The 22,030-nt window shown below is 40.6% G+C and overlaps 1 protein-coding gene across 1 annotated transcript in view; it reads left to right on the forward strand.

The window, feature by feature from the left end:
- ascc3 (activating signal cointegrator 1 complex subunit 3) overlaps window positions 1-22,030 on the forward strand; it is a 180,035-nt gene that overhangs the window by 62,844 nt on the left and 95,161 nt on the right. The window contains exon 9 of the mRNA XM_084356676.1: window positions 19,716-19,919. Coding sequence (XP_084212802.1) covers window positions 19,716-19,919 — 204 coding nt within the window. The remainder of the gene's footprint in view (window positions 1-19,715; window positions 19,920-22,030) is intronic.

Genomic DNA, 22,030 nt, shown 5'->3' on the forward strand with positions numbered 1-22,030 from the left:
TCTTTGCTGAAAATTATTAACATTTAATGTATTAACTTGCATTGTTAAAGCAGATAAATCAACTAATCAACTTTACTTCACTTAATCTAAAACCATTAAAACAGATACACAGAAATTCAGTCTAGAGGACTTGACCCTGTACATCAGATAAACTAATAATTACATTATAGTATGAGTGCATATAGATGGACATAATTTTCAGAAGGCCAAATATTAAAATTTTTGGGGATACTGAATTTTAGGTCTTCATTGAATGTTAGCCATAATTATTACTATTAAAATAAACTGAATAAATAAAGACATGGGATGTTTCATTCTGTGTGTAATGGACACATATATAATGTATTAGTTTCACTTTTTGAATTGACTTAGTGACATAGGCCTTAATAAACTCTCCCATGACATTCTAATGCACCTGTACATCAGAAACAATAGGAGTGATAGGTACAGTAGGATATGCAATAATTAACTACTGCATACATCTTGACAGCTCTACTTTACACTGTTGATTTGTATAATCCCAACAGACATGTCCAGTGATTTTCAGCTTTCTGTGTTTACATGTGTCTGTTTTGATGATACAAGTCAGCGGTCCTGAAATGTGTGTTTCTCTTCTATAAAACACATTCTACATCGCGGAGACAACGTCTCTCCACTTAGGGCTTCCTTCACCTTTGAAACGGGGCAGAGCTCCGTGGGAAACACCTGCCTGACACAGCAACGTAGGGAACCGTGCACGTCTGCGGCGCACAGCTCCACGGACATGCACGGGGGGAAAAAACGGCGTCGCGTCGCACCGAATGCACGCGGCTATGCACCGCTTTGGGTTGTGAGCGCGCATGTCGCACGTCTACATTGGAAGCTAATAGGTAGGCTGTTATCAGTATAATCAGAGGCAACCATGAATGAGTTCGCCTCAGTTTCACGTGATTGTCACTGTCAGCCAGTTAATTTTGCTGACCCGAGCTGAGACACCCCCCAAAGCAAATCCTTGCTTTACAGCATGTTGTGAGCTTGAAGATCTGTACGACATCGGCGCACAACCCAAGCGTCACAGCCGGGGCGGGAGGAACATCAAAGTAGTTGGACCATAGACGGACCCTATTTTTTTTTCACTCGCCAGAGTGGCCGGTTAGCCGGCTTCCTTTACTCGCCAAAGGTTCAAAGTTAGTCGCCACTGGCGACTGCCGACCGCTAATTTTGAACCCTGCATATATATATATATAAAAATAAGAGAGAGAGATCGCTGTATAGAGATATACATATCTATCTCTCTCTCTATCTCTCTATCTCTCTTTCTATATATAATGTTGACATACCTTTGATACGATGGGGAGGCAGCATAATTTGTGGTCCTCGAACTGGAGTGTGTGTGTGTGTGTGTGTGTGTGTGTGTGTGTATCTCTATGTGAGATATATCTCTCTATATTGAGATATATCTCTCTATATTGAGATATCTTTCTCTCTCTCTCTCTCTCCCTCTCTCTCTAAATATATATATATTTATAAACATATAAGAGAGAGATCTCTATGTATAGAGATATACATATCTATCTATCTATCTTTATCTCTCTTTCTATATATATAATGTTGACATAACTTTGATACGATGGGGAGGCAGCATATTTTGTGGTCCTTGGACTGGAGTGTGTGTGTGTGCGCACATGTGTGTTTGAGTGACACAGATAGCACGTGTACGCATACAGAAGGGGGCGGGGCCGTAGACTGAGTGGGACTGAAAGACACTTTACGTCATGAAATGTTAGACATATATCTCTCTATATATATCTCTCTGTATAAACTGTATATAAAGTCATCTTTCAGTTAGAAAAAATTCTGTTCTGCTCCTGTTTTAATTTACTGTGGGTTCTGTTTGCAAACTCAATACTTCCTCCATGTTGAGACTGCCACCATTTACAGTGCAGTCCAGTCCACTTCATTTGAGTTTTGTCGTCAAATCAAAAAGCACAAGTAGCTATTTTGCAATATTTCAGATTTAAACTCAATGCTAATAGAGAACCTAATAACATTCATAAGGAGAGGGAGTTACCTTTCTCAAATGTTGGAGATGCAGCCTGACACCTGCAGCTCTTCATCTAGCAACTCCTTGTTCCATCACTCCCACAGACTCAACTCTGACATATTTAAAACTGATCAGCTGTCTAAAAATACAGAAAATAACCATTTATTTTGCTCTGTGTAATATTATTATTATTATTAATATCATTATTAAGATAATTGTGCAAAACCCATTGAATAATACATTTCCTGTGACTAGTTTGCTTCAAAATAAAAAAGTCCACCTCTGCTCGTCCAGCTGTAGTCCTGCACTCTCTTGACTCAGAATATGGTCCACCCATCAAGTGCAACAGCTTGATCTGAGATGTTGTGGTAGAGACAGGTCTCTGTTGGCACAACAGTCTCCAATTTCACATTGTTTTGGCCAGTCCCATTTTGTTAATTTGCTTTTCCTGTGACCGGACATTAGCCAGCAGCAGCCTAAAACCCAGCTGGATAAGCATGGCTCTTATTCTGACTGTCTTCCTCCCTGGGGCATCTAAACAGTCTGGTTGGATGGTTGAAAAGACTCCAATGAAAAAATTACGATTAAAAAAACAAAAATGTAGCATCATTTGGAGGAGCTACCGGCCCATGCATCTTCATGCACCACCATTGCAATAGCATGTTAAATACAGTGAATGAAGGTCTACTCACTAGGACTGGCTGATGGTAACAGGTGAGCAGGCCTGGTGCTGTTGTCATTCCACTATGTTCCATCATCACCACCCTCACTAACCATCCTTTGATTTTCCTGCCTGTTGACAGCTTGCCCTCTGCTTTCCTGTGCAGGAAGCAGCCAGTGTATATGCACAGGCCTGCAAAGATGAGGCGGAACTGAACAGCCCTCCATCCATAATTAATCCACCTTGATTGCATTTCCTAATCCAGTTTTGATGTGGTTCCCCCACAGCACACATCTCTGGCTCTGTGTGTTTGCCTAGACTTGCTAAGCAGAAGCCTCGAGCCTTCAAGGCTTCTTTGAAGAATTCAAGGGTTCACGACTTTTACAATCCTGTCTGATGGAGTGGCAGAGTTCTCAAATGGCATAACAGTACATGGCATTAAAAATGTACCTACTGTCTGCCACTGAAAAAGGTGTGTGCATTGTGTTTCTCAGTCTGTAATTACATTAGACGTGTTTTACTTCATTAAATATAAATGTAAATTGCCTCATCTTAATTCACTCTTATTGTATTGATAAGACATATTTAATCACTTGATTATTTTTAAAAAGAGACACATTCTTTGTCTGTTTCGCTTTAAAGGAATAGTACACTCTAGAACAAAATTCAGTCATTATCGACTCACCCTCATGCTGATGAGAAGTCCGGTGTAGTTTCTTATTCCTCAAAGTGCAGCTGGAGACCCGCGGGTACCCTCCTGCAGCAAAAATCCATATAACGGGCGTCAATGGTGTCCGAGACGAAACGGTCCATAAAACTACACAAAAACTTTGTGATATTCCTCCATACTGCTCTTCCTGAGTGTCCTGAAGTGGCGACATCCAGAGTTTACTTGAAACAACGTCATTTAGTACATTATTCTAGCCTAAACAGTCACTATGCTATATCTGCCTGGAGGCACGCTCCCGCGTGCATGCGAATCTCCTCACAGCCAATTGCACTATGGAAGCCGCGCCAGACAAGATCAGCAGAACTCGCGATAGATACACACCGGTATTTACATCCAGCTGTGAGTTTCAAAGTTTCAAATCACTAGTGCAAGCAGATCCCTCTTGTGTTTGTGTGTTGCTCGGTCGCTCACAGCTGTATGTAATAGGCAGGGTTTCCCCCAGTGTATTATAAGACCTGGCGGGCCGCCGGGTCTTACTTGCCCCCCCGCCAGGCTAAGCATCGTTTATTTATTTTTTTTTTAAATCAGTCTTGCGCTCCATCAACACGTGATCAGGTGTCTTTTTCATCACCTGACAACGTCACAACTTCGTCGCACGTAACGGGACATGTCACGGACATCATGCTCATCAGACCGCTGCTTCAGCTGACCGAGAGGAACGCACCGAGTCGACGTCGACCTCGTAGCGGTTAACGTGAGCCGAGCCGCGGCTCTAGAGGCTCAGCCAGCTGCTGCGGCGGCTAGTAGCTGTTAGCTGTTAGCACGTCGTCCCCTGCAGCGTCCGAGCTCCAGACTTCTGTGAGCCGAGGTGCTTTCACCAGATGTGAAAATGACCCAGCGTTTCATTTCTCAGCTCGTACGGTTCGCGTTTACACACGTTTATTTTCTCTGGTCCAAACAGTAGATTACAGAGTATCTTTGGTAGATCCGTGACTGTCACGTTTCCATGACGACTGACTGGAAACAGACGCGTGGTCATGTTCACGTGACTCCAGATTGTAAAAATCTCTGAGGAAAAAAATAAAAATCTCTGGAGACACCAGGCAGTTGTTTTTTAGTTTTTAGTGCAGACAGTTGATATTATTTATCTAAATAGTATTTTTATTATTTATTTATTTTTGTGGTTGGTTGAACAGCATTTCAAGAGTGCAATCAATAACACAATAACACATGATAATGATAATATTTTCAAATTTCCAGTCAACTTTTAACATTGATCTTAAAGCCTTATGGAATCACTCCTTCTAAATTCTACTACTCCATTAATGAATCTGTTACCTGTAGGGCCCTGCCATCAGTCAATGGTCAGGGTCAGGCCGCTGACACAAAAAAACATGCTTGGGCACCGGTGGGCCGCTTTCTGGGGGAAACCCTGAATAGCTGTAATATAAATAGCCTCTCACCCTACAGGTCCAGAACATTTGCTCTTAGGTAAAGCTTCTTTAGTACCGCCATACCAGTAAATGCATTTTTAACCATGAATAATAAATAGACTGATAAATCAATGAATTAGTTTTAAAAAAGACAAGCATTAATTAGGCCTGAACAACTAATTACTTTTATATTAAAACTGATTTGAGTGGAATTTTAATCAGAAGAGCCAGGATTTTAACTATATATTACATTATTAACAGTATGTTACGAGGCTGTAGGAAGTGTCGCCAACAGATTTAATTAGCTTTTGCTAATTAAGGTGTTAATCACGCCAGTTGGCTGGAGTACAAGATGACTCTTGGTTGTGGTATACTGTCGATTGTATGCAGTTACATGTTGGTGTCTGTATTCTTTAGGCACAGCCAAAGAGAGTTTTTATGAGAGATGAACACTAGACTGGGAACAACATTGTGGACAGGGAATTTTTCTTTTTCTCCATGCATGATCTATGTGACAGAGTTGTAAGAATATCCAAGATAAACTTCAAAGTACATCATATTGTCATTTTCAGCTTAGCAAATTCAAGTTCTGAATAAAGACATCTGTAATTTAGTGAAGCCCTTTGTCCTGTAAGACTGCTTATCAGGTAGAAGTCTCATATTGTTCCATGTCTCTTACAGATATAATATATAGGAAGTATGCATTAAAATGTCTAAAAATGACTAGACCTTTGTTATATTTTTTGTTTAGTTGTATACTTACATTATCCCAAATGTTTCCAATAATCTTCAAACCAGAGAACTCCACAAATTTCCTCAAGGTAACAGTGCGTTTCATTAGGTTGCCGGCCACTACTTCCGGGATAGGGAAGTCTACCAACAAGACTAAACTTAACTTGAATAAACCTTTGAAGCATTACTTCATCTGTGAACATTTGTGCCTGAGTCACATTAAGATTTTCATCAGCAGTGGTGGATGTTTAATGGTGTCGCATCAACAGTGAAGTGCTTCGCTCTGTCTGGCCCTCCACACAACACTCCGCAAACATCTTTTGTTTTGTTTGGATATAGAGCCCCCAAGCGGCAGAAGTTACATATGCCGCTTTTCCACCAAAATTAGCGGGTCTACACAGGTTTTTTAAACGCAGATCAACCCACTAAAAATGGCCTGTTGACCCCAGTCCCACTTCCCGCAGGCAGGGCAGCCTGTCTGTGATTTTTTTTCGAAGCATTACGTTGTATGTCACTGATGTCACATTTCACGTCATGAATGAGGTGGAAACAGTTGTAACAGAAGAGAAAACAACAATTGACCGCATCCCAGCTTCTACCTTATTTATGCGCCGCCACCGGATGTTGATAACGCATAATCACTTAGCATTAGATCAAAGCCGAGCCGAGCAGAGGTAATAAAAACCTGTCTACTGCAGAGTCAATTTACCTGGGTGTAAATGCTGAGTGTACACATTCCCATTGCACACAGAAGCCTACAGCTTTGGTCTCCTCATACTGATGGCTAAGGAACAGATGTTCAACGCATCCTTTCGGGGTCCTTAGTGCTTTGCATCAAGTGGCTTTGTATTTAGTAATTGCAATAAGCTTTAGTGTGTTTTCCACAGGCCCTCGCCTAAATATTTTATTAATATATTTAAAACATTGCGTAAGATGAAAGACCACTCTCTCAGTGGTCATCTTTCCTCTTGGCCCTGGTCTTGTTTATTTCCAGTTTATGTATAGGATCCTGAAGAAGGTCTCTAACTCACCTCTATACAAAGTGAACTTCCATGTAGCACATGCGCTGCTTCAGGCTGGTTGTCGGCAACAGTATCCAACAAAAATTGCCCACGCCAAAATTCACTGCAATAGAAATAATCCATTTCTGTTGGCATAGGAGGGCATTGTGAGCAAACGCACCACCAGTTGCTGTCTTCTGTCGGTAGCTCTCAGTAGTCGCTGACCATGTCCTCTCGTGCTGTTTCAGCTGCAGCTCGGCCTCTCTCTGCTGGATGTCTTCAGTTGTTTACTCTAATAAGTATACTGCCTGAGTATCAGAGTCAGCCAAATCACTGTAGAAAGTCTCCCCCTCTATGACCTCCTCTGCCTTCATGTTAAAATGACGCTTTTCGCTGTTGAACACATGGCTAATTTGCACACACTTACGGCTAAGGTACAGCAAGGTATTCTGGCTGTTTGCCGCAACAGTTGCGGTAAAACACATGATCCAACAACAAAACTCACACAAATGAAGCGTGTCAACACAGCTAATTTGTGAGCCTTAGCTCTAACCAGGCTTCATTTGGCCCACCTCAGCTTCAGCCATGCTCCACCTCTTTGAGCAATTTTTAATTAGCTGGGAGTTGGGCGGAGTCAGGTGCTTCCAAGATGGCAAAGGTCAGAACCACCCACTTTGAGCTTCATTCTGGCTCCTCAGACACCAGGGTGATGTCACAGGGATCTATCCACTATTTTTGTGGTCAATGATGGTAAACCACATATAGAGACCTGGAGTTTATTGAAAATAAATAATTTAAATCACATTATGATAAGAAAAAAATGCACATAAACATAGTAACTATTAATGTATGTTCATTTGGAAATGTAATTTGTGTTATGATGTTGATGGGACTGAGATGCAGAATGCACTCTACTGTGTTTATACAAGGTTTTGGGGCTCACAAGGCTCTCGGTGCCTCTTCAGCAGGTGCTTATGGATGAAGTGATGGATTACCTCACTCGTTGCTATCTCTATCCTACTCCCAGCTCTCCCTCTCTCTTCTCTGTGCCCTCTCCCCCTCTTCTTCCTGCTGCTGCTGTTCTGTAGGGAAATGAATGGGCCTCCTGTTTGCTGCATCTGCATCTCACTCTGTCAAGCCTCCACCATGCATTTGGTGCGGAGGGTTGGCGCTCATGTGTGCGCTCAGCGTGCACGTGGATCCATAGGATTGGCTGTAGGAATTACGCTGTGTGTGTGTGTGTGTGTGAGAATGTGTTTGTAGGGGTGTGTTTGGCCAGGTCATTTTGTACTCTGCATGCAGGCTTGGAGCAGGCTGATAAGCTGTTTGCAAAAACTGGCAATTAAAAGTTGATCAGGCTGTCAATTCAAATGGAATGAAATGGAACCAGAAAGTAATTAAAAGGATGGCATGAAAATGACAACAATTATATCTCTTAGCTTCCCATTACCGATACACAGAGGAATTTAATTAGTTTAGGAGCTCATATAGTGACTCATACAGTAAACACACAAAAACACAAAATAGCAGCTACCGCAAAGAAATTGTGGCTGTTTTTCGTGTATACCCACAGGCTGGCCATCTTAGTTTCACCAGTAAACCTACAGACACGAAGGCCAATGGATATGGACAACAGTGGTGTCCAATTAGTGTGTTTTAAGTGGCTGGTGGATTGGTGGAAAAATCCCAGTCCTCCCAGTTTGCCCATATGGCCGTAGGCTGTGTATCTGCTGTGTTAATGAGCCTGTCAGCTTCCATCCCACTCAGCGTTCGCCCAAGATGGGCTGATGGGCACCTTCTTATGCACACAGTATGTGCTGTTGAAGACGACTGCTTACACCATATAGACGGGATACAGAGCTAAGTCACTCAGTCTGCTGTCTGTGTTACAGAGACATGCCCTCAGTCTTTCTCCGTTTGCTTCTGAGTATTGTCATGGTCCTGAAAATGTTGTGTTGGAAGGGTCCTGCAGGAGCCAGCTGGGTTGTAGAGATTGGTTCGGCCGCAGACTCAAACAGCTGCTCTCATAAAAAACTTTATTTAACCCTGCTGCTGAAAGGTTGAACACATATGTGTATGGTTTTATAATAGCCAGCTGGGCTCAGCAGATTCTGATTCTGTGTTTTAAATGCTGGGGCCATGCAATAAAAAGGTGGATGTTTTCAGCTGAATGTAGCCAGGAACAATGATGACGACTGATTTGCAATAAGGCAGCAAGTTGGTTGTCATAACTGGTCCATGTTTCAGTGGCTTGTGGTGACTGGCTTCAGAGATCTGATTATAACAAAGCACCACTGGAGTCCTACACTTGAGTGCTGTATCTGGGGAAAAGAGAACAAATGAGCCTGTTGGCTCTGGATGTGTTTTCTTTGAATTTTCACTTGATAAAGTCTTCTCAACTCCTGTCAACTTAATTAACTTGGCGTCTTGCCTGGTGATGTCAATTTGACTTTCTGGCTCAAAGTCTGCCTGCTGTTTGTATGACTTAATGTGATCTTGACAAGGTCTAGTCACTGACTGATTGATCAGCTGGGTAATGTGGTGCAAATCTGACTGTTAAACAGCATGAAAGCCGAAAATGTGATACTGATAATCTAGGTCTGCATCTACAGCAGAGGATAACATCTGAATGTGTTTGATAATGGTCTGTTCCAATAACATTTTACAGGTGTGAGATATTTGCTGGTGTCTCCATACCTATAGTGAAGTATTTGTTATCACAGTTATATATGTAACATTTTGTTTATGTCCTTAAAATGAAAGGCCTTTTTGACGACAACAACAACAACAACAACAACAACAAAGTAGTTGTGTTATGGGGGGGCCGAGGGGTTAAGGCACAAACCTTGATACACAACATCCTGAGCAAATAATATGGTCTGAAATGAATAATAATGATAATGATAATAATGATGATAATAATAATAATAATGATAATAATAACAACAACAACAACAACAACAACAACAACAACAACAATAATAATAACAACAATAATAATAATAACAATAATAATATAGATAATTTTCCTCAGGGGATTCATAATGTATGGCTATTTCTTCAGATCGGTTTTGATATTCAAAGTACATATTAATGAATTCCCTGTTTATACAAATGTTTTACTCAATATTGAAAATAATAAGCCCCACTTACCTGCATCATGTAGGGGGAGCACCTTGGGGCCATTAAAAAGCTGTACAGAATTGGCGCAGATTCTCTTGGTGAGCAAGGTTTCGGCAGAGCAGGATTGGTCCTATATGTTAACAGCTGCATAATGTCCATTGCAGTGCAGTAACTACGTCCCCACAACACTGACATCACACCCTTGAGACAAGTTTTGGCAGGCACAGCTGGATCTTCAATTGGAAGATGCATGTGCATATATTAACATAACAATGAAGCCAGAAAGGTTTTAAGGAGAGAATAAAAATGCACTGAAGATTTCCAAAGATCATTAAATTATGGCAAATTTTTATTTACTACATGTATGCTTTACCTCAAGGTGAATACTGGGTCAGGCATACATTTGCATGAATTAGCATGTTCAAGGAGTGTGGGGACACTGGCTTTTTGTTACAAAGAGACAAAGTCGATAAATCAAAATGAGGACCAGACGCTCAAGTGATTGTTGAGCCTCTGTGGTCACCAAAGAGACACAGGAATGAGTGTGCAGAAGCCTCGCAAAACAGGGTGAAGCTCAGTGGTCCGTAATTCAAAAATGAATATTTATAAGTAGGAGCCCAGTGGACTTCGCCTTGGGGGAAATAATTGAGTAGACAGGAGAAGACTGGGATCACCATCCCTGTTCAGAGAGAGTAGAAGAAGTCCTGCAGTCATTACTAAGAGAATGTGCTTCAGAAACACCCACACTGTACCTTAACCTGTTAAGTCATAGAAGGGCTGGAGTTAGTGGCAGCATGTATATGTTATTTTAAGACTGAATTTTGACCAGTTGTGGTGCACAAAGCCCTAAATTCATACTTTAGGTAAATGAGTAACTAAGTGGGTGACACTCATACGCTACATAAACAGAAAAAAGAAAATCAGAGCTTTGACTAACTTTTCTCATGAGGAGCTTGGATTGAATTTTAGGAGGAGTCCGAGTTAAGGAGCATTTTTGGACGCTACGTAAAACATAAATCAAACAGAATGTAGTAATTTGCTAGTCCTTTTTGACATATACTCTCTTGTATACTGTACATATGACAATGTATTTAATATTTTACCTCATCAGCTCTATTGATTTTTGAAAACACCTCAAACACCTGGAATGTTCCACAGATAAACAAGTTCATTTGTAGCAGGTGATAGTATAATTGAATATGAAAGGCTCAGTTGTTCACCAGCAAGGATGGGGTGAGATTCACCACTTTGTGAAACACATGATTGTATATAGGGGATTACTAAACAATGGGCTGTTCGGTTGTTTTTTATTTAGGTTTTACTCACCGTCTCAACTTTTGTGGAATCAGAATCAACATTAACAGTCATGCATTGGGAGCAGGACACATCATATGCAACTTTTCTCCCCTTATAATCCCTTACAATATCACAAAAACTCTTTGAACCATTTGTGATTAAATGAGTGAATCTTGCCTTTGTCAGTACAGGATATTCTGCTGCTGATGCCCCATCAAAATTTTCCTCTTCAGTGCACCGTCTGGACTCAGTTTTTACGAGAGTATTCATATGTTTATGCTTTCAATCGATTAAATTATTGAATCACAATTAGGGCCCGACCGATATGGATTTTTTGGGGCCGATGCCGATACCGATTATTAGGGGGGAAAAAATCCGATTACCGATTAATCGGCCGATGTTTTAAAATTTTATATCTACATATTTACTTATTTTTTTTGAACAAATGGCTGCTTTTGAGCCTTTCAGACACTTCTACAAAGAATTAAAAGGCAGAAAAATAATTTCAAATCCTTTTTATTGCTGAGTCAAGCAGCATATTAACATGACAACCATCCAACATTAGGCCTACAACAAGGCACCATTAGCTTTAAAAAAATAATAACAGTAAGACATAAATATGCATTGTTTAAAAGAATCTGTCTAGTTATGTGGGCCATTTTCAAACTCATAGCCTACATTAAGCATTTTCTTAGTTGTGTTTAAATAATATGGCTTACACTACACCCCTGGCTATTTATTTTAACTGTAATAAAGATGATAAACTAATTCTTCTCTTCTTATTATTCAGACTGTAGCGGGTGTGAGTGTGAGTCTGATTTGTCAACCTCCCGCACTCACACACTCGTCATCCTCTAAAATAAATAGCCTAAATAAAAAAAACCCACGTACATCAAAAAAAAAATCAGGAACACTCGATATCGTGTATGCTACTGCTCTTCACGCCGACAGGAAGACCGACTGATCATCTCAGTAATATACCACGGATTTATCATGAATCAAACTCGGACCAGAAAAGCGTTTTCAACTACTCGCCTACTCGCTCCCTCCCTCCGCCGGTCGGTGCCTCCCCGTCTTAACTCACGTTACTCATTTTGCTCCGGTCTTATCTGGAGACATGCAGCTGCCTCAGTGAGAGAAGTAGCTAGTCGGTTACGTAATGTGTACTGTGATGTTTATTCTACCGTTACTGGCACGGCTAATATGTGTAGCAAGGCTAATAGCAGATGGCTAATTCTAACTTTAGCTTGCATATTACATAGTGCTTAAACGTTAACTCGGCATGATCGCGACCAACACAGCGGGGAACATCGTGAAGTGGGTTGAATTGAAACTTGTTGACTTATTGTTTATTTCACAAACTTGTTTATTTACCGTTGAGGCGGACCACTCTCCTCCGTGCGTCCCTGCCCCTGCCTGCTCCAGATCAGTCACTCTGCTGTGCTGTGAGGTGGTTAGTGGATAGTGGATGGAGTTTGTCATGAGGTCGGTTCGCCCTCTACAGGATAAATAGCCTAATGTCGGGGGATCTTTTCAAATGGGGGAACATTTTCAAAATAAAACCAAGTCTTATTCCCTGCATTTTATTTCTGAAAATATCGGCGACAATCGGCGAGTTTTGGCCAATTACTGATTAGTCTCAAACGGGCTATAATCGGCCGATTTAATCAGCTCGCCGATAAATCGGTCGGGCCCTAATCACAATTAATCGCATGATTGTTCATAGTTAAAGGTATAGTTGGTAATGTTGGAGAGCTAGCAAGATTTGAAAGTGGCACCTCGTCTAAGCTCCACCCCCTTCTCCCCCTCCCGTCAGTGCTCCGTCCAAAGCCCCGCCCCCACAAACTTGAACGCGCATCAGACATCCGTCAGCAGGGCAGAGGAGAGCCGTTAGCATTGGGTTAATACAAGCTACAAAAGTAGCTAAGTTGGCTAACGTTACATATTTCATGAAAATAACAAATCCCCCCGAAGCAAAACAAATCATTACCTGTCCAACAGAAAGACAGCACCCTCTGCATCACTTCTGGAAGTGCTACCTTTGGCTGCATTTTCTCTGCCATTGTTCTCTCCTGCTAACTCTGCTAAGTCTTCTTCTTCTGTCGTTCTATGGCTGTTGGCAAACAACTGTTAGGTGTGCATTACTGCCACCTTCTGGAGTGTGGATCTCCTGCTAACTCCATATGCAGTGTGCTGAATATATCCAGCAAAGGTGACACGTGATGAGTGCGCGCAGGGAGGTGGGGGGGACAGAGGGGGGTGCAGGCAGGACGAGACATGAAGGCATCTGATTGGTTCTTTCAACTCGGACCGAGAGGCAGGGATTGGTCAGAGTTTTTACAGGCCTGCAGCTGCCACAGAGGTCTGATTTACTTTGTTCCTTTTTCTGAACACATTATGTATGGACTACTCTCAGGGTGGGAAGACCATTTCACCCAGTATAACAAGAAGTGTTTCTGAACAGGATTACCAACTATACCTTTACTCGTGATTAATCGCAAATTAATCACACATTTTTTTCTCTTCTAAATGTACCTTAAAGGGATATTTTTGAAGTGTATAATACTCTTATCAACATGGGAGTGGACAAATATGCTTGCTTTATGCAAATGTATGTTTATTATTATGGCAACAATCCAAAACAATGACACAAACTCAAGCCCATCAAGCAACAGCAGATGGGCGTACTGACCTGAATGCAACATTCCTTAGTAATACTAACACAATGTAGTGTCCAACTTTACACTTGTAAAGGTAAACAATGTTAATTGACCTGCAAGCTGCAGCCACACATTTAGCTATCACTGTTGACAGTTTGTCTCATGTAGAATTGTCCAGGCGTCTCCATTGCAAACTATACAGCGTGGTCTGCCTTTTTTTTTTTGGGGGGGGGGGGGGGGGGGGGGGGGGGCTCTCTGCATCAGCTGTGTGCTTAGCCAGCAAATGGTATTTGAGACTGGACGTATTCCGGTGGTAACTCAGTTCACATCGACAGTAAATGCAAATAACTTGTATAACTGTTTTTGTGGAGAGAACCATCTGGCAGGGCTTTGAAGCTGAACCTTCCATTCAAAAAAGCCTTTTCTGTATCCATTTCTGCTCCAGGAGGTTTGTTTCTGCTGCCATCCACAACGTTACTGCTGCATCACTTCCTGTTTTACCAAACTACGGGGTGCTGAGGGTCATAACGTGCATGCGTTAATCACGTGTCAAAAAAATTAATGTCGCTAAGAGGAATTTGCATTAACGCATTATTATCTCTATTGTTGGATATCAATCGAAATTACATCATGATCTCGACCTTCGAAATCAAAGGTGGAATCGAGGATTTAGCTATGCCAGTGTCATGTCTGGCAAGCATGACAAGAGGAAAAAAAAGCACACGCAGCATGTTGTAGTGCAGCGAGTTAACGTTGCCTCCTCTAACCTAAAGCTGCAGCCAATTAAAAGACATCATGGCAACTGCTGATATAGGAGACACAGCAAGTAGACTCGAACCCCCTCCTGCTCCTCTGAAATCACCAGTGTGGAAATATTTTGCGTTCCTGGTGAATTGTGTCAACAACGTTCGCCATGTTGACAACAAAACCATAGTTTGTAAGCTATGCTATCCACAGGCAACACGACAAATATGGTAGGACATCCCTGCAGGCATCATAAAGAAGTAGACTTAAAGTGTAACTCTCGCCAAAATGCAAGCTAGGCTTTTTTTTTGAAGGAACCTGAGTCAAACCTTCGTGTAAAAGCATAATTACGACGAAAAAGACACTTTTAAGATTTACCGTATTTTTGTTTTCGGTTCAGAATCATTTTCAATTGTGTGCAAGGGGCAGCTGTATGGTAGCATCAAAATCGCTATTTTGACACAACATGAAACTTTGCTCGTAGTATCACCAGGGTCTCTACACATGTACACGAGCATTGAGCACATTGTTTGTGTACACAGAGTTTACTAAAAAGAAGGTTTTTGAACAACTCACGTTAGCAGTTGCTTGCTCCGCTCGCCACCGTCCTGCCAGTCGAGATGTGTCGATCCCCGAGTCTGACGTAACATGGAGCTTTCCACCTTTACTCTCCTCCATGTTACGTCGCACTCGGGGATCGATGCATCTCGACTGGCAGGATGGTGCAGGAATGATTTTGACCCGAAAACGAAAATACAGTAAATCTTAAAAGTGGCTTTTTCGTCGTAATTATGCTTTTACATGAAGGTTTGACTCGGGTTCCTTCAAAAAAAAAGCCTAGGTTGCATTTTGGCGAGAGTTACACTTTAACTGAGAAAACTACAGTGTTAACACAGCCAACTCTTCCGTCCTCATTTAGAGCTAAACTTCCCAAAAATTCAACTTGTGCTGAAAACAAAAAAAACTAGCACTATAGGGGTATTTTCTAGCATCAGACATGCGACCTTGTTCGCTGGTGGAAAACCTGGATTTTAGCATTTAATTTGCAAACGAACCATGCTACGAAATGCCAAGCAGGTTGCATCTTACCACAGAGGTGTTGCCCTCCATGTGTGATGTATGATGTGATGGAATAAGTTATTGGAGGCCTGAGCAGTGCAGATTTAGTGGCCTTAACGACAGATTGCTGAACACAGAGCTACATGACCATCACCAGCATACCACATTAAGTCCGCACTCTTCACATCAAAAAAGAGTCACTAGATGTACCCTCTATGACTTTAAAAAGTTATCATTGCATTTGTATTGCTAATAAATTATTTATATTTGACAATAAGGCCTTAGTGTGGTACATTGCAAGTTAATAATGGAGTTTATATTGCTCATGAAACCATGTAGACCAGCTTTTGATCATATGTATATATATATATATATATATATATATATATATGTGTATATATAGCGTCCAGAGGTTGTACACTAAGTGGAAGGAGGCGAAACTTCTGCAAGGTTTGAACCATCAACAGATTGAAGAAGAAACCGAGAAATCCTACCAAGCACAGAAGCACTGATCATGGCAGGAACAGGCGCTCGACACAAGATTGATTGACACCAGGCAGGACCCCCGATGCAGACTTTGCTGGGTTGGGTTCTTCATAGCTTTTGAAAGTTTCTCAAGCTAGGATGTACTGTAATAAAGAGAGGGGACAACCTTAACATGTTCCTCTCTCCAAGGGCATGCCCTTCAAACCATTTCCAGGACTTTTTGACTGCTGTGGCCTTGGAGGGTCCTTTTTAAAAAAGACATTTTCATTTGTTTGCTTCATTGTCCATGAGGACATACAATAAATACTAACAACTAACAAACATACGTACACCAAACTCTTTCTCCTTCCTGGTGATCAACATTTGAGAAGGGTAAACCATATTAATGGCACAGTTGCACTGTCTCCAGTTGTGGTGACAAACTGCAACTTAATGGTTAAAAGTCTGGAGCCCTGAAAATGAATTTAAAGTACCTCAGAGTTGAATAACAGCCTAAGCGCTGGGTGGAATAGCTGTTAAGACATAATTTATGAGCAGTTTCATTTTGTGTCCTTTCAGATCATTTTTGGACAGAACCGGAAAGCTTTGAATGGCTGCAATCAACTTCTTGTCCATTTGCATTTGCCAGGTGGAACTGTTGTCTGAGTGTGGATATTAGATGCTCAGCCACAGCTCACATGCAAATGGGGCCAAGCCTATGTTGGCCATACACACATCAGTCAAGTTTAAGTGTTCTCTCTGTGGAAACAACTTCCTGGTTTGTTACTGGCACTGAGTATGACTTTTAATCATCAGTGTGTATGCAACACAGAACAGCCAAACTATCACATGTATACATCAGTGGCTGTAACAAACTGCTCATCAGAGGCCCCCCACCCCCATACCGCACCTAGCTTAAACCACAGCCACCCTTCACTCCTTCCTACTTAAGTGGACTCTGATAAAGTTGCTCTTTGATGCATTAATAACCTCTTCCTCCCTACTGGGCTGCGGGGGCAAACTTCCGAACAGCACCCCGCATATCCTCGCCTGACATGCACTCTTTAATTATTTCTTTCTATGAGTGTTGGAGCGAAACGAGGGGAAGAGGAAAGTGATGACATACTTCTAATGAATCCTTGAATAAATAATACTGCTGTCTAAGCTTAAGGCATCCTCAGCCAGCCTTTCTGGGAGAGAGGTGGAACGCAGAGGAAGCAGAGAGAGGGTAAAATGATGGAGAAAAAGTAAAAAAAAAAAAAAATAGATATTGAGGTACGAAGCACACCTGGAACAACAGTGACCTCTATTGTATGAGATTCCACCACAGCTTGTTTACATCATTGGCTTTATTCTTCAAAGTGGTCCCGCTAGTTGTCCAGAGCATAATTAACTTTGATTGGTCTGTATCACACTATGACACTGTCAGCCTGCATGACTGTAGATTTGTTTACGCTGGTTTTCTATTTATTTTCAGTTTGTTTGTCCCTGAGTAGAAATGAGGGTTGGATTAAGAAACAGAAGTTGCAGTACAAACTAATGGAACCCGTTGGTCTGATGGAAGACTACAGGGTAAAGGTAGATGGGAAATGATGTTCATTCGAAAAACAAAATGTGGTTCAGTCAGCTCCTCATCATATTGTTGAACCTGAATTAGTTTGAAAATTGTTCACACAATTCTATTTTTATAAAAAGAATAAGAATGAAAGAAATCTAGAATACGAAACCCATCTGAAGATATAATGATAAATTGCCACTTTCACTACAAACACCTTAACAGTGAGTTTCACACTTGCATAAAATTATTTAGGTATATCGTGCAGAATAATCAGCAGCTGGGTTACATTTCATAGCCATGTTTCAATTTGGTTTCCATAAGCATATCAGTGCCATCCTCACTGCTGCAGTGTCCTTTGTTAAATAGTCTGACTCACTGGATGTACACTGTTGGTATTAGCCTGCCATTGGGCACCTATACCAGACAACTTATTACCCCTCCGCTACATAAAACAACAACAACAATTAAAGATGCCGCGATCAACCGGCCAGGGACATGAATCGGCCGGTATTCAGCATGACTGGCCATGACCTGGCGACAGGCCGATGAGTGTCAGGTATATCCTATGCTGTGCCGGTCTCATTTAAACACATGCTGCCTGCATCTGTAGCAGGAATACAAGCCAGACCGAAAAAGAAAAATATAACACATAAGATAATTGATGAATCAAATTGTATTTTGCAGGACATATTTGGTGATAAATTATATATATATATTTGTATGTATATATAATTTACCTTTTTATTTTTTCATTTAGATTTATTTTTTATTTTTTTATTCATGTATTCATAAGTAGTAATAATAATAATAATAATAATAATAATAATAATTAAATAAGGAAGCCTAGGCTGAATTGTGAGCTAAAGATCAATGGGGAGGGGGTGGGATTACATTAATTTACACTTCTTCCCACTCCTTTTCAAACATGTCATTAGGAATTCTCTTTTGTTGTTTTGATAATGAACAAAAAAAAAAGAAGAAATGAACACGTTCGAAAATAAGTATTTCAATCAGTCTGTCAACGCAACGCCACATTAGGATGTTACCTGGCTATGTGAGACTATTCGCTCAATGAACTGAAAAAAAATAAATTATTTATTTAAATTAAATAAACTAAGTGTGGATTTCAAAGCTAGTGTTCCTGTATTCTCCAACCATGCAGATAATTTAGTTTGATTGTAATGTGGTCTTTACATTTTGCTTTGGATTGTCTATACTGTGTTCCAGAAGGAAGTGATTCACCTTTGCTGCAGCTGAATGTTTCACTCTCCTGCATGTGTACTTTGTCTCAGTGTATTTGTGCCTGTGTATGTAGGTGTGTGGCTCCAACTGTCCTTCACAGTGGCCATTTCTCTACTTATCAGAGGCAGTGTGAGATTGAGGGCCATCACCCACACTCTGTTGCCATAGTGAAGGCAGATGGAGGGCAGCTTGAGTGACAGCTGATCCCACCACACACATTTTCTCCTCCTTCATGCTTCTTGATGCCCCACTTTCAGTGCAGTCACCTCTCACACTGTAGTTCAGCCACTGACACATGTAACTGATCACCTGTCTATATTTTATGTCAGCACATTGGCTAGAAGACTCTGTACTACGGTTTTGTCAAAGAAAAAAATTTGAGCCAATCAGGACAACTGCACTAAATGGTTGACACTTGCCAAAATCTGGTTGCCAAGGGCAACTGGGTGACCAATTCTCTTGAGCTGTGTCACTGACTCGGACAATGACAGTGATTGCTACAGCATATTGTTGTAGTGTCCCTAACTATCAACAGCACCCCATAGTTCACAGCTGAGTTTCAAAATGTCAGCAGTGTGTGTTTTAACAGTGCACTGTGTAGTGTTGGGGAAGAAATTTGACTAAAGCTCTTTGATGTTTTGATGACTGAGTGTGTTTGTATTATTACCTCATTAATATTGTAAATATTAAAATTCTGAGTTTGAATTTCCTTTTCAAAACTACATAGTGCTCCTTTAAGTAAGAGATGAGCGTCTTCATCTATTTACTGTGATTCCATTGGCAGAACATTGCAATTATGTTATTATGATAATCAGATCATGATATGAGTAGAGACAAGAAAAGATTTGTTGAGGAATTGAATGATTAAGATAAACATTATAAACAATAGTGTGCATTTTATACAGTGTTGCATGTATTCATTGTGTATTCAAAAAGCTTGTAATTTTAATCAACTGTCCTTAAAAGTAGTTCATCTTCACCTACATAATTACTGTAATCATGTGTTAACCCTGGCCCATCCTTTCCTTGCCCCACTTTGTTTGCCCAGATCGGTCAGCTGGTGTTCAAAGGGATGAAGCGTCTGAACAGGATACAGTCCTTGGTGTTTGAGACGGCCTACAACACCAATGAAAATCTTCTTATATGTGCTCCGACTGGCGCCGGCAAGACTAACATCGCCATGCTAACTGTCCTCCATGAGATCCGCCAGCATCTGCAGCCTGGTGGCGTCATCAAGAAGGATGAATTCAAGGTCTGCTGCTTGCACACATGCACAAAGCACAAAGGGGGTCACCTAGCGCTGCTATGGTATACAGTATGATGCAGTCTAATTACATATTACAGTAGTTTTTGCAGTAAGCCTACCTGTATCTCTGCCTTGCTGTCACAGTCAGAATGTCAAGTTCAGTTTCTGTATAATATCAAAGTATGTCTGTAGTAAGTGTTTAATGTTCCCAGTGTTACTCCACAGGCCTCGTGGAGATTAAGCATGCTCCTTGCAGAGACTCACACACCCCATGCAGAGATACAGATCAGATTTTTGAAGATATGGAAGCTTGGATTTCAGGCAGCATTTAAATTAAAGAGATTTCTGATAGTTTAAAGTCAGTGACAGCTGGTTTTACTTGATTATGATTCCTTCGAGAGGCTTTTGCTGATTTGTGCAGTGCTTCTGTCATTTAACCTGAATAGTGATCTGCACTGGTATTTTTTAGTATTAAATTATCGATAGTTAAGTAATTTACAGCATTGAAACAATGGCCAAAGATTCTAAACACTAAAAACTAAAAAACAATCAATTAGCAAACAGTGTACTTTTAATAGCAATCACCATCACTGTTTTTTGCCTGCTGTATAGCAGCTGTAAAAAAAACACTAGATCTACTAAAAATATGCAACATTTACAATGAAAACAAGGAAAGTCTCCAGTGTGAACACAGTTTCAAACTGCTTTTCAACATAAGCAGTTTGACTTTGCATCATGAGCTCTATTTGTCAGCTATAAGTTCATTATAGTCATTAAAAAGCTGAAAATATGAATTCATCATTATTGGCTGAGATAATTATCAGCCCGATATATATATATGTATATATATATATATATATATATATATATATATATATATATAGTGCATCCTTAACTGTAACTACATACAGTAAATTCCTTCATTGTTACAATTACACTAGCTGTCAACCGCTGCAGCAGTAACAGGAGATATTCAATACAGATCAGACATTACTGTGAAACTGTGACATTTTTTCATTTACTGGGACTGCTTAAATTGATTTGTCACTGTGTTACGGTATGACAGAGTTTGAAAGATTATTTTTTTATTTGTAAATCACTTTAGGTCATGTTGTTAGTGCGTCGTGTTGTTTAAATGTGTTTAAATGGTCTGTAGGAGTGGTTTGAAATGTTTCTCTTGCTGTTAAAAATGAAGCTGAATGGGTTTACTGTTCTTAATATATCACGCAGCCTATACAGATAAGAAATGTCACATGTTGTACTCTGTCACCATTCTAATTTTTTATCCTCATCTGGCAAAAAAATCGTGAAGTAATAGTTTTGTTTTGTCTAATTTGCAAAAAGCTATGCCCAGGCTCATGCAGGCATGCAAGTGTCCATGCATTCAAATGCACAAGCGTTACTCCAATTGCATAGGGACTTAAATTTCTAATAAGCATCAGTGCTCAATCTGTTCTTAATTTCTTTTCTTTCTGAAAAGCTTTTCTGAAGCTTTCTGAGCAGCTTTGTCAGTGTTGATGTAGTCGTGCAACACAACAGGATGCATCATCATCAGTGGACAGCTACCTATATGGAAAAAAGGGATTTTTAACATAGGCAAACTGAAACACTCAACAAATGAATGTAGTTCCACTACCTGCCTGACTGCTTTAGGAGCTTATTGGTATCACACTTATGAGTCCATCAAACTTAAGGTTTTGATGGACAGTTCATTGAGCATTGTTTCAGAAGTTTTTTTTTTTTGTTGTTTTTTTTCCATATTTATAAATACTTGATTTAAAAAACAGCAGATGAAAGTAGTCAAAATTAAATCCAGCAACAATAGGGAAATAGAACCTTAGATATATGCACTAAAAGTCTGCTATTGGCAGCCTGGTCTAAAAATATTAGTACAAGTCTTCATAAACCAATAGTGTCAAATCCTAACTCACGCTCAGATAAATAATTCAGACATCCAAAAGGCTTTGTTGTCTTTCATGAAGGCTTAGACACACACACACACACACACACACACGCTCACACACGCTCACACACAGTGTTGCACAGTGCCAGTCAGTGACGAAAGACACTTTTCATACATCACCATTAAACTTTACCCATGCAAGTGGCTGGCATCA

Source organism: Pagrus pagrus, assembly GCF_965226575.1.
Source record: "Pagrus pagrus genome assembly, chromosome: 7".
Classification (NCBI taxonomy): Eukaryota; Metazoa; Chordata; class Actinopteri; order Spariformes; family Sparidae; genus Pagrus; species Pagrus pagrus.